This window comes from Thamnophis sirtalis, unplaced genomic scaffold (genome assembly GCF_051295495.1).
Source record: "Thamnophis sirtalis isolate CommonGarterSnake01/CBP01778 unplaced genomic scaffold, rThaSir2_p1.2 scaffold_11, whole genome shotgun sequence".
Taxonomy (NCBI): domain Eukaryota; kingdom Metazoa; phylum Chordata; class Lepidosauria; order Squamata; family Natricidae; genus Thamnophis; species Thamnophis sirtalis.
Window position 1 is genome coordinate 59,889,717 of NW_028261391.1, and position 15,903 is coordinate 59,905,619.

General features: G+C 36.6%; 1 protein-coding gene and 1 non-coding gene across 2 annotated transcripts in view; both read right to left on the reverse strand.

Moving 5' to 3' along the window:
• Positions 1 to 11,927, reverse strand: part of EIF3A (eukaryotic translation initiation factor 3 subunit A) — a 37,516-nt gene extending 25,589 nt beyond the window's left edge. The window contains exons 1-11 of the mRNA XM_087725888.1: positions 11,772 to 11,927; positions 6,577 to 6,767; positions 6,101 to 6,237; positions 5,178 to 5,341; positions 4,714 to 4,913; positions 3,537 to 3,745; positions 3,020 to 3,191; positions 2,694 to 2,798; positions 1,277 to 1,375; positions 720 to 836; positions 32 to 217 (exon numbers count right to left, since the gene is read on the reverse strand). Of these exons, the coding sequence (XP_087582014.1) occupies positions 32 to 217; positions 720 to 836; positions 1,277 to 1,375; positions 2,694 to 2,798; positions 3,020 to 3,191; positions 3,537 to 3,745; positions 4,714 to 4,913; positions 5,178 to 5,341; positions 6,101 to 6,237; positions 6,577 to 6,767; positions 11,772 to 11,820 (1,629 nt within the window). The 5' untranslated portion in view covers positions 11,821 to 11,927. The remainder of the gene's footprint in view (positions 1 to 31; positions 218 to 719; positions 837 to 1,276; positions 1,376 to 2,693; positions 2,799 to 3,019; positions 3,192 to 3,536; positions 3,746 to 4,713; positions 4,914 to 5,177; positions 5,342 to 6,100; positions 6,238 to 6,576; positions 6,768 to 11,771) is intronic.
• On the reverse strand, positions 1,023 to 1,154 carry LOC148043668 (small nucleolar RNA SNORA19). The gene has a single exon (XR_015698112.1). It is a non-coding gene; the product is annotated as a small nucleolar RNA SNORA19 (small nucleolar RNA).
• Positions 11,928 to 15,903: the final 3,976 nt, after the last annotated feature.

Sequence of the window (15,903 nt, forward strand, 5' to 3'; positions counted from 1 at the left end):
TTTAAGAAGAAGACCAAAAGCTATGATTTACCAATAGATGAGGTGGCTTAATAAATTCTAGAGCCTTTGCAAGTGCAGATGACATGGCCGTCAGCTGGTTCCTAATCTGCTCAGAAGGCATGCTCTGCAGCTGAGGTCCAAGAGGAGCATCTTCTCGGGTGCAATAGTTTAAATCGGACCCAAAACTTAATGTTCGGGTGGTATGATCAATGCGAACCTTTAAAAAGTAAAGTCAGTAAAAATCAGTAAGTCAAAAACTGTAAATTGCTTAGAGAGGGCTGTAAAAACATCGTGAAGATGTATATATGCATGGTTTCTCTGAAAATAAGACCTCCCGGGATAATAAGCCCAACCAGGCTTTTGAGCACATGCTCTAAAATAAGCCCTCCCCAAAAGTATTGCAACATAGCATGAGCCATGAGGTGACCACGCTCGCAGCCTCCTGCACTTCAAAAATAATAAGACATCTCCGAAAATAAGGCCACATGCTTATTTCCGGAGTCAAAAAAAGATAAGACCCTGTCTTATTTTCAGGGAAACACGGTAAGTCTGCTATTTTAATTGCGATATTACTACTCTTAAAACACTTAGTCTGGTTTACATGGGAGGGCTGACAGTAAGATGTAATACCTGATACTTTATGTTTTTAAAAAAGAAAAATTCAGATTTAAAGAAAAACAATTATGCACAAATATCCTACTCTTATCCATATCACTCACTTGTAAATCACAGTGTCTGGCTGCATCAACAATGGCGCGCTCTAGTTGGAAAGCATCCACGAAAGGAACCAAAGTAGTTAAGCGAGAAAATTCAATGCTTTGATAAATTTGAGCCACCTGCAAAAATACAGAAATATTCATCTCTTTTTAATAAATCACATCAGGTTCCTAACACTCAATATTTTTAAAGAACTCAATGAACTTCAATAACTTCAAGATCAACAATAAATATTCAAATATAAATAATACTTGATATTAGCAATTGCCATTTATTTTTTTTAAATTCACTATTTTGAGCAGCAACCATGTATGAAGGAGACTGGCAGCAATTCTAAATGAAGCAAAGCTGCTAATTAGCCTTCACAATCTCCCTTTAGCACACCAGAAATAACACTGCTTACCAGTGCAAAGGAAGCAGGTCAATGATATGTGCTTTAGGATCGAAAGACTTTTAATGCATTCAGATACATAAATTAATATGGATATATTAAAGATGCATAGTGAAAAACATTTACAATTACAATTCAATATTTTAAAAGTATTGTTTTACAACCATACTGCTGAAGTAATCTAAGGATGGTGTTGTTTTGCAAATGAGGAATATATAATTGCAATTCTGGCTCTTTCTCAGATTGATCTCTTACCCAGTTTAAAACCTGCATAGAACCAGTGAATTAGCAAGTGGTAGTAGGGTTGATTTAGACAGTTATGTTTTTCTCACTAGATTGCTCAAACTATTTCTTTCCAATAATGCACACATATTACAACAAAAGTGAAAAATCTGTAAATCTTGGCCAGATTATCGTTTGTGCAAATATATGTATCATTCTTGCTCCTTCTCTTACACACACACACAGAGGGAGCGGGGGGGGGGAAGAGGGAGAGCAAATGATACACATATGATGCTCTTGCTTCTCATTTGATATGCTACAACTGCTCTCTCACTAATATACAGGAACATGCCTAGAAATGAAAATTAATGCAAACTGAGACAATCACTGAAAAATATGCATAACATGTTAAGAAAAAAGCACTTATAAAGTCACAAATATTAATTAGTTCAGTGCTAACAGTAATTTCACTATTTCAACAAGTTTGTATCAAGTTTAAATGTGTTTAACTATTATTGACTATATATATATATATATATATATATATATATATATATATATATATATATATATATATATATGTGTGTGTGTTTTTATTTGTGCTGATAAATAAGTATATATATATATATATACTTTAAGTATATATATATATATATATATATATATATATATATATATATATATATATATATATATATATACATACATACATACATACATACATACATACATATATATATATATATATATATATATACACACACATACACACATACACACACCCACACATACGATACACTAATTATCATAATCTATTATTTAATAAATCTAAAGAAAAAAAGAAATATACTGTATTCTGCAATTGTGAAGGACTTCTAGATGTCAGAAGTGTACTGCTGAACAAAAGATAACTGCTATTTCCATGAATAGTAATAAAACATAAAATCTTCCAATAGTTTAACCTCTATCAATAATGAAGAATTAAAGGCTTGCTGTTTGATTCAGTACCAACTGTGTAAATTCAAATTCATCTAACATTTCATTAATTAATAAATACTTATAAATGGTATGCATATTTTTTTAAAGGTACTTTTAGAGAATGAAAACATATTGAAGAATTGGCAACAATAAAGACTGTTTCATTTACAGGCCTTTAAAAAAAAATCTATCAAGCAATATATAGGATCAATATGAAACTTAGCCCAGGTTCACTGTTGTGAGATGGGAAGCTGCATAAGTTAAACAATGTAGGGGGGGGGGAATCATATAATAAGATAACACCTTTTTTTTACACAGTTCAACTTAATTTTTTTTTTTTTTTACTATAAACCATAATTTGCATTGGCATGTCTCAAAATCTTACCTTGCATACGCGGCCACATAACTTTAGTGGATGAAAATCTACCTCAAGCCAGTTATAAAGCTCTTTTACCTCTGGGACAACATGCTGAACTACATTAAATCTCACCTATGAAACATGAATTAAAAACAATTGTTAACACTTTTCTCAGACAGGGTTTCATACACATGCAGGCACATTTGAATACTTAAGATTACAATACATTGGTATCGATATCAAGCATATTCTAATTTATAAGTAATTCAACATCTCTATGCTGGAAGGGCTAAAATGTCACTTACTGCATAGCATAAACTAGCAACATAAACATGTTTATGGAACATACTTACCATATCATTAATAAGAGAAATTCGATTAGGTGGAGACTGAAGTCCTAACAATGTTGCCAATCGGCGTTGCTTTTCAACAATTATGCCATCCATGTCCAAAAGCCGAGCAATATCAGTTCGTTCAGGAGTTATTGGAATTGACAGAGTAGCCAAAAGCACTCTTGTTGACATCCTACAGACAAAAAGGAAGAATAAGATAATTTGGGATAGGATAACTGTTTACATTTAAACAGTTAAAAAAGCATCTTCCACTCTCCCACCTCTATATTTCTTTAGCTAAAACAGTGTACTCATTATGCCAACAATCTATTTATTTCTCTCCCCCAGCCATACACCCTTTTATCTTTTCGGACCTTCCTGAACAACATTACATATATGCAAGGAACAGAGCAGGAAAAATTCCATTGTTGCTTTATAAAGTCCACTGAAATAATATTGAATATAGCTAATTAAAAGTTCAAAATTGCTATTAATGATTCCCAAAACAAAATTGCTCCAAGCCATGGATTTTTCCCACCTCTGCATCTCCTCTTGTGTGAGATTTTTTCGCATTTCTCTTGAAAGATGATAAAGACGGTGAAGTGTAGATGCATGAAAAAGAGCATTTCCTGATTTCCAAAATACAGTAGAAACTTTGTGGTAATAATTTGCCATCAGCTGGGGCTTTGGTGGCTTTTTGGATAAGGAAAATAGCCCATGTATATCTTCCACAGCTTTAAAAGCTTCCTAAAAAAAAAAAACTATGTCAAATTACCACAAGAAAATTTTTTAAGGAATATCACACACTGAAATCTAATAGACCTATTTAATATACATGTGTTTATTATTACTACTTGAATCTAAGCACATTTATTTGGGAAACCTCCATTATAAATACATTGTACATCCATTTATTTTTAGCACTCAAATTTGCACCTAATTCATCTCATCATTGTCTTAACCGTTGAATCATCAACCTCAAATTGGGAAATATATTGCAGTCTCTCTCACAGTATTCAACTGAATAGAGCCAATTTGGTCTAGTGGTTAAGTACCAGGCTGAAAACAGGGAGACCTTGAGTTCTTGTCCCACCTCAGCCTCAAAAGTCAGTTGGCTGACCTTGTGCCAATCATTCTCCCTCAGCCCAATTCACCTCAGAGGGTTGTTGTTTTGGGTAGAATAGGAGGAAGAAGATGTGTTGGATGTCTGCCACCTTGAATTATTTGTAAAAATAACTTCAGGAATGCTTCAGTAACTTGGGAGCCTGCTTACTGTTTTTTAGTATTTTAGTTCTGATCACTGTGATTTCTTCCCCAGTCATCTTCTGAGTCCTTCTTCCCTTTTCTCTAAAATTTCTCCACTGTCCTTTCTCCTCCCATTCCTTCCACAGCCTTTTTTCCTTTGCCTTAGAAACCGTGTTTTCTTGATTTACATTTTGGGTAATCTAAACAGCCCTTGTATTGAAAATGGCTCAAATCCATTTCCAGGATCTACTTTTGAAGAAGGTGCACATACTAAGTCTGAATATATATCTTAGTCGGGCACCTGAATTTGTCTCAGATCAATTCTAATCATTAAGTAAAACAGGAATGGATAGTAAAGCGATTTCAATAGCCGATTAAAATGGCTGAAAGAATAAAATGGAATTTAAAATTAGATGAAGATAGAAAGTGAAGAAATATGATAATGCTTTGATATTGTATTAAATATGTACCTGCCACAACTCCATGCTGATAGCACTGTCCAATTGTACAAGCCTAGTTTCCAAATGCATTGATTGACTTTCTGGATTATTGAGGTTGATTGCTGTACTTTGATTGTGATGACGCTGAATTTGACCCAAATGCATTCTTAAGTTGTCACAGAGTTTACGAAATTCAGCCTTACGAGTATATTGCAAACAAAACTTGAAAGCTGCAAGATTAAATTATTCCAAATTGATATTTTAGCATTTATGAACATGCTAAAAATATTACTGACATCAATCACCTGGAGAGTGTTATTTCTTCCACTTTATTCTCTTAATGAAAAGCTAGATTTTTCTCTTAAATTGCATTGTTAAAATATTTATCAGGAAAAGATTATAATTCATTGTTTAAAAGAAAAGGTAGTTCTATCAGACATTGACAAACTCTTGCATATTTATTACACAAAGATACTGAAAAGTTTAAATGTTACCTTGTTGGGCAATATCATGATAGAGTCTTTCCACTCTGGAATTGTTTCTGAGAAGATCCAAACACTGCCTGTATGATTCCCACAGAAACTTAACCCACGGAGTCAAAAGTAACCGATCAGTTCGATCTTGGGTATCTTCCCCACTTACAGCACTTAAGAGAACACTAAGAAACAAACAGTATTTTATATTGTATAATTAGATATTTGATCACATTATTCTTGCTTGTTACAACAAATTGAGTGGTAATCAAGAATGGTATAGTCAGATATACATCTATGAAGGACTTATAAAGCAAATTTTGGGAGGACAGATGAAAAATTGCCATGAGTCCAAACTAAAATGTTAAAATACAATCTGACACACAGAGCAATCCAGAAAAAGATTCAGTTTGGTAAAGGCTTTCATGAGGGGAACCAGATCAAAAATAAATAGGATTATTTAAAAATAAATATGGTAGTGGGCCTGGGTACTTGAGAGACCGCCTACTGCCAATTACCTCCACCAGACCGATTCGATCGCATCGATTAGGCCTCCTCCAAATCCCATCTTCTAGCCAGTGCAAACTGGCAACTACCCGGAGGAGGGCCTTCTCGGTGGCTGCTCCGTCCCTTTGGAACGAACTCCCCGTGGAGATTCGGACCCTCACCACCCTCCAATCCTTCCGCGCTGCTGTAAAGATCTGGCTGTCCCGGCTGGCCTGGGGCTAAGATTATAGCCCCACTCGAATTGTGTGATTGTTGCGTTTTTCTCTTTTAATATGCTGTATTGTTTATTGTTTGTTGTTTCCCCCTCCCTTTTGAATTGTGAGCCGCCCTGAGTCCCCTTAGGGAAAAGGGCGGCATACAAATAAAGGCAAAAGTAAAGTAAAAAGTAAAATATATTTAACATGAACCATTAATGTAATCAAAAGTATCACTTTTACCTTTCTGGAGTCTGGATATTATCAAGATCTTCTATGTCTAGGACCATCTGTTGAGATTCTTCTTTAGCAGCTTCAGTTTTTTCTTCTGCTAGTTTTAAATAAGCTCGTACTACATCCTCCAAGGACTTAATATTCACCTGTATCAAAATCAGAAGAGCTAAAGTAGCTTTTCTTAATCAGGGACAAAATCTATGTAGGAAATTCAAATTTGAATAAAATGTGTTAACTTCATATAGTAATAAATAAGACAATGAAAGCCTTGTTCTATTGTTCAGGTTCCAAAGAAGCCTATTAATAACAGAAACCAATTATAATATGAAGTATATCTACCTAGATGAGTCCTAACAAGTTATTCTTCAAATGATCATATGATCATTACCAAAGATATATGTTTCAGAACCTCTAACTGTATTTGTTATTAAAATGCTGATATTTACTTTCTAATTATTAGTATAATTAAAGTTTAGAAGTTTTACCTGCTGGCATATATTCTTGTATTGATATAATCCTTCCTTTGCCAGGTGGCTCTTCCGGAGGTCCACACACAATTCTAAGTATTTTAGCATAATTGGTTCGTGGATCTTTTGCCATGTTCGATGTTTTTTACTTTTCATAACATCATACAGAACATCAAGAGCAGGCTGTTTCTTCCCAACCTCAAGAAATTCTAAAAAAATAAACAATGGTTAATGCTCAGCTCGATTGAAGATTACTTATCTATTTTTTAAAAGTTAAGCTATAAAGGAATCAACCGCTATAAATGATTAAGACTTATAAACAGCACTAGGCTGTTTATAAAAAATAAGAATCAGTTGTAAGTAACTAGCATAATTACATAATTATCCTAATTATTTAAGATAATAAGTTTAAATATTGCTTTATTCATTGTATTAATTAAATATTGTTAATTTGTATATAATTTTAAAGGAAGGAAATAAGAAGAAAGGAAAGAAGACAGAATAAACTTTTAAAATTCAAGATATAAATTATCCTAACATTTTCAGAAAAATTTTGAAGCTGGATGTTCACGACTGGATAAACAAGTTGGAGAATAACTACAAATTCCAAGTTTCAAAGAGATTTCAATAAGCTGTTTCTGAGAATGCTTTGTTTAAATTAACCTTTAGTGCAGGTCCTATTTTGAAGGATAGAATCTGAGTGCAAGCAAGCTGAATCTCTGCTATACAATGACACCTGAATTTTCATTCTCACTATGATCAATTTTAAACAGCCCTTCTTTTTTGGTTTGAAAATCCAAATTTTCAACGAAAATCCATGTATATAATTTGACGAAGACATAAAAGAATATGTTGCTAAGCATTATTCCTTATTTCCTTTCATTTCTGTTACACAGTAATCCCTTCTAATCACTCTGGATGATTAATTTTGGAGATTAAGATAAGGTGAAATCTACCTCTATTAGAGGTCTCAGTAATGTTTGTTACTAAAATTCAGCATTTCGTACACAAGGGGGTCCCCAAGACTCTCTCAATAGTCTACAAAATCAGAATTATTTGCCAGATATTAAAGGCACTAATATTGTTTTACATAATTCAATAACTATGCTATGAATCTATCAATTTTAATTTTAATATGGTAAATATTGATAAATATAATACATACAAATAAAAGCACTTTGGGGTCCTCCATAAATTTTACAAGTGGCAGAAACCCTGACAGCAATATGTTTAAAGAACACTGCGATACGCCATTATATCCTTCTGATATGTTCTGCAAGGTTTATCCTGGGAAGCACATTATAGTACTTCCTTTTTTCCCTGACCAAATGAAAGAGTTGACATGCATGAGGAAGTGAGCCTCAGACTCTTCCAGTGTGTGTTATTCTTCATATATGCATGTTCCTTTAGCTTCCTCCGATTTTATAATTTTGGGTACTCTTTTTGGTTTTTGTACTTTGTCAAAAATACTTAATATTAAGTACTTTAAAAGAAAAAGAAAAAATATCAGCTTAGCATTTTTGAATTTGAAACTGACTGTTGCTGGCAGACTACCAAATGTAGAAATAGATATTATGCTTATAAAGTGAAAAAAAAATAGTCAACTGTCAGAATATATACTTTTCTGTCATTATTATTGATATATTGTTTTAAAATTGATAAAATTATATCTTATTTTTATGGGCTTCTATGGTTGAGGAAAATGCACTTAACTTCTTTTATTTCATACAAGAATTTAAAATTAAAATTAAAAGTTAGCCATTGACTTTTTTTTATAGATTGGATCAGTAGCAGTGTAGGCAAACATGTTTCCTATGTTTGCATAGATATAATGAAAAACTGGGAAGCAAAATTTGCTCTGAATTTTTATTTTCCTTAAGCAGAATACTTAGAACTTTCAATTAATATTGTTAAGTGTTGCATCAGAAATTGATTCATGTATAAAAATAATTTCCAATTCAGCTCCATTCAAATGTTTGCCATGTTGGCTGAAGATAATGGGACCTGCAGTTCAATACATTGTATTGATTGGGAAAACTAACAGATACATACACAGCAGTGGTGGATTTCAAATTTTTTTTAGAACCTCTTCTTTAGGTGTGGTCTGCTTTGTGGGAGTGGCTTGCCAGCCATGTGACTGGGTAGGCGTGTCCAACTTGTAAAATGTGGTGAAACTCACTTAACAACGCTCTTGCTTAGCAACCAAAATGTTGGCTCAGAAACTTTGGCATTTGAAGCACGCAAGTCTTAAAGCTGTCAAGTTACAAGACCCTTGCACCCCTAACCCTTTAGAAAAAAAAAAAAACCCGGGGTGTTCAACTTGACAGCTTTAAGACTTGTGGACGTCAACTCCCAGAATTCCTCCTTCAGTCATGTTGGCTCAGAAACTCTGGCGTTTGAAGCACGCAAGTCTTAAAACTGTCAAGTTACAAGACCCTTGCACCCCTAACCCTTTAGGAGAAAAAACCCTAGGGGTGTTCAAACTTGACAGCTTTAAGACTTGTGGACTTCAACTCCCAGAATTCCTCCTCTCGCTCTTCATCTTGATGATGTGGGGACGGACGGGGGGGGAGAGCTGGAATCGGTTCTAAACGGCACTGTAGATTTGTGGAACCTCTTCTATAGAAGAGGTTAGAACTGGCAGGAACCCACTTCTGATACACAGGCAGTTTTTCTTCTTTTTTTAAATAAAATGTAACAGGAATAATGGAACAATCCTATAAAATAATCTTCAGAAAATAAAGATTATGTATAGGCTATATAGACTACTGTTATAGTTAAACTTAATGTTCAGGTATATTTCTTAGTCTTTATAATTCCAGTGCTGTCTAATTATATTAGTTAAGTACAAAGATTGTGTTACCCTTCTTCGTTTTTCTAAGATTTTATTATCTGCAATTCATAAGCCTGACATTTTGGTAAAGTTTTCATAGCATGCTAAATCATGTCTACTAAACCATATTTTGATCAGACCACACTAAATTGGATAAATTCCACAGCATACTAAATATTAATCAATGGCTTACAAATAGAATGGCTGGATACAGATCATTCACAATGCCCAGTCCAAATCCTCCCTGTTTTTACATTCCTGTAATCCCTTAATTCAGAGTAGAATCCAAACAAATTGTTATAATTTAGAATGTTGTATTAATCAGGCTTCACCCTCTAGTATTGAATGTATGTGTAACCTGTGTAAAGTTGCAGTGTTATGTTCGGTAAGAACATGTCTAATGAATCAAGAATTGTAGAATTGGTTTACCCTTTTGCACTTGTACTATGATTAAATTATATTAAACAGGATGAATTTCCTTTTGAATAAGGCACACTGAATTCTTTATGAAAATGCCCTAAAGTAATATTTAAACAAATATTGTTCTAAAACTCCCTTGTGCCAAATAGTGTAATTTACATGTTGTTAGACTGTTTATATGCTGTTATACCATAAGAATATTGATAGAGATGAACAATACATAGTTCAAATTTTCCAAGTCTATAAATTTCTAAACAGCTGTTCGGAAATGCCAGACTATGATTAAAAATTTGGCAAACATTGCTGTTCTAGTTAAATTTCCATTTTATTTTTGTCACTCTCAGTCCAACTGACCTCACAGGGTTGTTGTTGTGGAGAATATAGGAGGAAGGAGAATTAGACAAATTTGCTGCCTTGAGTTATTGATAAAAATGACAGAATAAAAATAAAAATAAGCTGCCCTTGATTTAGATTCAAATGCCAAAATTTATCCATATCTATATCCTGTATGCATATGTGTAAAATCTTTTTCACCATTTTTCAACTATGTCTTGTCATCAACATATTTCACATTGTGTGGTACGATATGGAAGTCAAGAACTTTTTAATATTAAACTGCTGCAATATGTTATATCTAAATGATGTATCTTTAACAAATGTATAAAATGAAAAATGTAGGTAAAAGGACTGAGTAATACGGAATAGAACCATACAAATGTATTTATGGCATTATGTTTCATCAACTCTTTCAAATGAAATTCAAAATCTAACTGAATTTTGTTTTGTAACAGGTGTACAATAGATTTTGGCAAATGACTATAATTCCATCAAATTACAATGGATACTTATTTTGATAGACAATTTTTACAAGTTCTTTAATTTGTAAAAGTGCTTATATCCCAATTAAAAATATGCATTAAAAGGAGTGTTTATATCCCTATATATTAACACCATATGTGGTTTTACTGAAATTTTCAGGTTGCCATATAAAACACTCAGAAGAGGGTTGGGGAAATATGATGGACAGGAATTCTATTTTAAAGACAGTTAAATATTTAAACGTTTTGCAACAGTGCAACAAATAAATACGAATACACTGAATAATTGTCCCTTTGAACTAATTGTCCCTTTGAACTAGTCTTGAGATTTCCAGATGGTTATTCTACTGGCTTTTCTACTGGAAATCCAAGAGTTGTTCTTTAAGTCTCAATGTGTCAGCACTTCTTTAGAGCAACTCTAACGAGTTTTATTTTAATTACATATATTAAGCAGTTATTACTTTTGGGACTTGAAATGTGAGAGATAAGGAAAAGACAGGAAGACTTGCACTTTCTGTGTTTATAACTTTTTACCTTTAATCAGGCAAAGACTAAACCTGGAAAAATGTGCTGAATATGTTTTCTGATATAAATCAGTTTCTAGAAAATAGGAACAAGTTTCAGGGGCTACCAGAAACATGAATTGTCAATATATCCGGGGGGGGGGGAAGCATATTTTAATGGGTCGTCCGTTGAAACTTGCACTCCATAACGAAGGTGTGTGGAGAGGATCGACCTGAGTAAAGTGTGACCAGCACAACGCGGCGGTCCTGAGAGAGACAGCCGTAGTTCATGCTTGGCTTTTATTGCGACTTATGTAGAAGAAAAAATGTTCTCTTGTCCTCGTGGCCACTCTCCCAATGCAAATTTTTGGGTAAAAGGGCAAGTGGCAACGACGCCTGAAGGACAAAAAGGCTTAGTTTATGTTAAAATGGTTGGTGGGATAGACGGCCTCGTTCGCTCCGACTGATAGCTGGCAGTTCGCGCTCTCCAAGCAAGGAAGCGGGGGAGTGGCCATGGGTCTAGTGGCAGCTTAGGCCTCAATCCCCGTCATTAAAGCCGGCCGGAGGCGAGGCGAAGACGAAAAAACAAACGGAGGCCTCTGCCTTCATAGAAGCGACCTTTCAGAGCTTCGCACTCACCGTTCGCCCGCTTCAGGGCGTTCTCGGGCCGCTGGAAGTAGACCGGCATGATGGCGACGGCTTCTCCTCACGCGGCAACGAGCCCTAAGGAGCGCCCAGTCAGACAAGCAAGCGAGGCCGGAAAGGGAAGGCGTCACGTGACGCTCACGCAGGGAAGTGCCCGGAAGAGAACCGATTAGACCAGTGTTTCTCAACCTTGGCGACTTGAAGTCCACAGGACTTCAACTCCCAGAATTCCCCAGCCAGCATAGCTGGCTGGGGATTTCTGGGAGTTGAAGTCCACAGGACTTAAAGTCGCCAAGGTTGAGAAACACTGGATTAGACGGCCTCTCTGTGGAAACCCCCGCCTCCAGTTAAGTGTGCGCATGTGCGGAAAGTTCAGGTTGCCTCCTGGAGCGAAGGCTAACTCAAAAGGCGAAGAAAGGAATGGTGCAGCTCTGGATTTTATCTTCATTTTCAGAGGGCGTTTGCTTGTTACTTTTTATTTAGTGGACTTGGACTGTCCGATTCCTGAATGGAAAATAACCCTACAGCAACATAGCACGATTGACTCGTGGCAGGCGGTTCGTGCAATAAGTTCACACGGTGCAATTGGACTGGGTGTTTATTAGTAGGATTCACTGGGCTAGGGATTTTTTTGCCTTTCGCTTTGAGTTGTATTGTGTTGGGGTGGGAGTGCACGAAGGGAGGGTCAGCCCATCTCATTGTACACATGTACTCTTGACAATAAAGGTTTGAATTGAATTGGCTTCAGAACAATTGCCCTGGGTATTATTGTGTCTCTGAATGCCTTGGGACCGGCTTCTTCCTAAATGTTGTTTCGTGTTATGGACAGACGATTTAACCTGCCTTGGCCTAGGCTAGTATCTATCCTACCATTTACCAGCATGGACAGCGAAGAGGGCTGTGGTTCCTATTCAATAGACTTAGTCTTAACTAGCCCAACGATGGTGAACCTTTTTTGGCTCGCAGGCCATAAGTGGGGGGAGCGCAGGGGGAGGCGTGCGTGGGCGTGCCGCACCCATAATGCAATGTGTGACCCCCCATGTGCATGCGCGCATGAGAAGCGCTCCCCCCATTTTTTTGCATCCTTTTTTCGCCCTCCCCAGGCTCCAGAGGCTTTATAGGAGCATGGGGAGGGCGAAAACAGCCCCCCCCCCGCCTCTCCGGAGGCCCTCCAGAGGCTTCAGGGACCGCGGACTAAAAACAGCCCTACGAGCAAACTGGAACTTCCAGTTTGCTCGCAGGGTCGTTTTTTGCCTTCCGGAGACTTCAGGGAAGCCTCCTGAAGGTCCCTGAAGCCTCTGGAGACTTAAACCGACCCTCCGTTCCCGAACTTCCAGTTTGCCCATCAAGCCTTTTTTTTTGCATTCTGGAGGCTTCAAGGAAGCTTCTGAAGCCTTCGGAGGGTCTCCGGGGGGAGGAGGCTCTTTTCACCCTCCCCAGACTCCTATAAATAGCAATAGCAGTTAGACTTATATACCGCTTCATAGGGCTTTCAGCCCTCTAAGCGGTTTACAGAGTCAGCATATCGCCCCCACAATCTGGGTCCTCATTTTACCCACCTCGGAAGGATGGAAGGCTGAGTCAACCCTGAGCCGGTGAGATTTGAACCGCTGAACTGCTGATAGCAGTCAGCTGAAGTGGCCTGCAGTACTGCACTCTACCCACTGCGCCACCTCGGCCTGGGAAGGGCAAAAAATGGCTTTTAAAAAGGTTAACTCAGCTGACCAACCCGCAGGAAAACGCCTTGCGTGCCATGCCAAATGGCTCCGTGTGCCATAGGTTCGCCATCCCGGTACTAGACCATGAAATGCTGACTCAGAGCTAGGAAAACCCAAACTGAAGGTTCTATTTGTCTATGAAAGTCGCAAAGGCTGGATATTACATTAATCCTTGTTTAGCCACTGAGGTGCTGTATGCAAACATAATTATGGTTTACAAAATATGAGTGATTGTCTAGTTCTAGTATATTTGGTGAACCAGGCCACATGACAAGAAATCAGTTAAGCCATGCTTTTTAAATTTCTTTAAGAATTAAAGAAGGGCTTCATTTTTAATTTATTATGATGCACAATGGTCACCAATAACTAAAATTTCCTTTCCAGGATTGCACTCTGTTGCAAAAAAGAATCATTCCCATAATTTAATTTTCAAGGTGGTATAATGTATCTATTTAAGCTACAATTTAACTACATCTAGTGAACAAATCTCAACTATCTGTGGATAATACTGAATCAAAACAGTAAGTTCATGGTTTAGTTTTCTGGATGAACCCAGCCACAATATTGAGAAAGTTAATACCTCATTTGTCTGATTATGTGCTTCAATTTAAATGAAACTCATTAGGATCATAAATCAGGGCTATCAAGTGTACAGAAAGTCTACTCATATTCAACAAAAATGTAACCTCTTCAATTTGCTTGCCATTCAAAATCAAATGCTGGGATACATGGGCATAGGATGATGGAGTCAGATGATATGCATATCATAGCTGGCAAAAATGGCATATTTGTGTTACACTAAGTTTTTCTCATGCCTCTAATGCACATGAAAAAGCAGTTCTGATTATTTCAAAAACTTCTGTATCAAAGACTTAAACTATCTAAAATCAGTATAAACAAAATAACTCAATTTTTGCTACATAAATACATACCTTTATAAAGATAACATAAAAGTAAAATTAATTGAGATTTAGTATGCTAACAAATTATGGCTTTATGAAACCTTACAAATATGACAGAAAAAAGTTACTTTTAGAAACCAATTTGGCTGTTTAAAATGGAATTCCAGTGGGACTTTATTTGCAGATTATCTTCCCAAGATCTCTAGATCCTAAAATGGGTTTTAAATCAAGTTCATTGAACTAGACTAATAAGATGAAAGCATATGTGCATGCCAATTCAAGCCATATAAATATATATATGTAATGGACAGAATCTTTCATGGTGACTGAAGCATTATCTTATGTTATCCAGGACTCCTTCAGGTCTGATTTCTGAAGAAAAATATAGAGCATAATCCTAGTTGTTAGTTGTCTCACTTGGCTGGATCCCTCCCTTTTAGCTTGTAGAGGAAGCAGGGATGGTGATGACCACTCAGATCTGGGAAATTGTCATTGTAGGAACACATTCTGGAACATATTATTAAAATAAAACTAGGACAAGAGGTTCTGTGGCAGCCCTTTGAACTCCATTATGGAAATGCTAGGAGTAACCATGATCTCGAAGGTATGTTGATAATCAGGAGCACTAAACCTATCTATACTGTGTAATATTTGTGGAAAATAGTGTTCAGTCTAGCTTGCAATTCAAGGCCTAATGGCCATGGATTGCTAAGTGTCTCGTGAACCGTCAAAACCGCGGTCCACTAAAGCGCGCCCGATTAAAGCGCGTACCTGACGTCATCATCAGCGCGACAAATACGACCGCGGAGAAAAAAGGGCGCTTTAAAAAGCGCTTTTAAAGCAAGCCGATTCACATAAAGGTAAGGGTTAGGGTTAGGGTTAGGTTAAGGGTTAGGGTTAGGGTTAGGGTTAGGTTAAGCGTTAGGGTTAGGTTTAGGGTTAGGTTAAGGGTTAGCGTTAGGTTTAGCGTTAGGTTAAGGGTTAGGTATAGGGTTAGGTTTAGGGTTAGGTTAAGGGTTAGGGTTAGGGTTAGGTTTAGGGTTAGGTTTGGGGGGGTTAGGTTTAGATTTACGCGTTAATTTTAAGTTTACCGCTCACATCGTGCTGTTTTGGTCGTGCTGTGATGACGTCACGTACGCGCTTTCGTCGAGCACGCTTTAGTCTACCGCGGTTTTGTGGTGGAACAAAGTGTCTTAAGCTTCTTGGCAGCACGATTGATGTAAAGGCAAAATAGTGCTTACAATTACAACTGTGAAAATTACTCCTCAAAGAAGGGGAAAAGTCTCCCCAAAAAGTGGTATGGTCACATGGAACAAATGATGCCAAATACATACTTATCCTCTGTTGCTCTGGAGAGCTGAACTCAAAGACTGACATTTCATGGGAGCAAAATCTGGTGAAGTCGGAAAGGAAAATAAGTGGTAAGAACATTTTAGCAATGACCCAAAGAAACTTTTAGCTCAGTGTTTCTCAACCTTGGCAACTTGAAGATGTCCGGACTTCAAC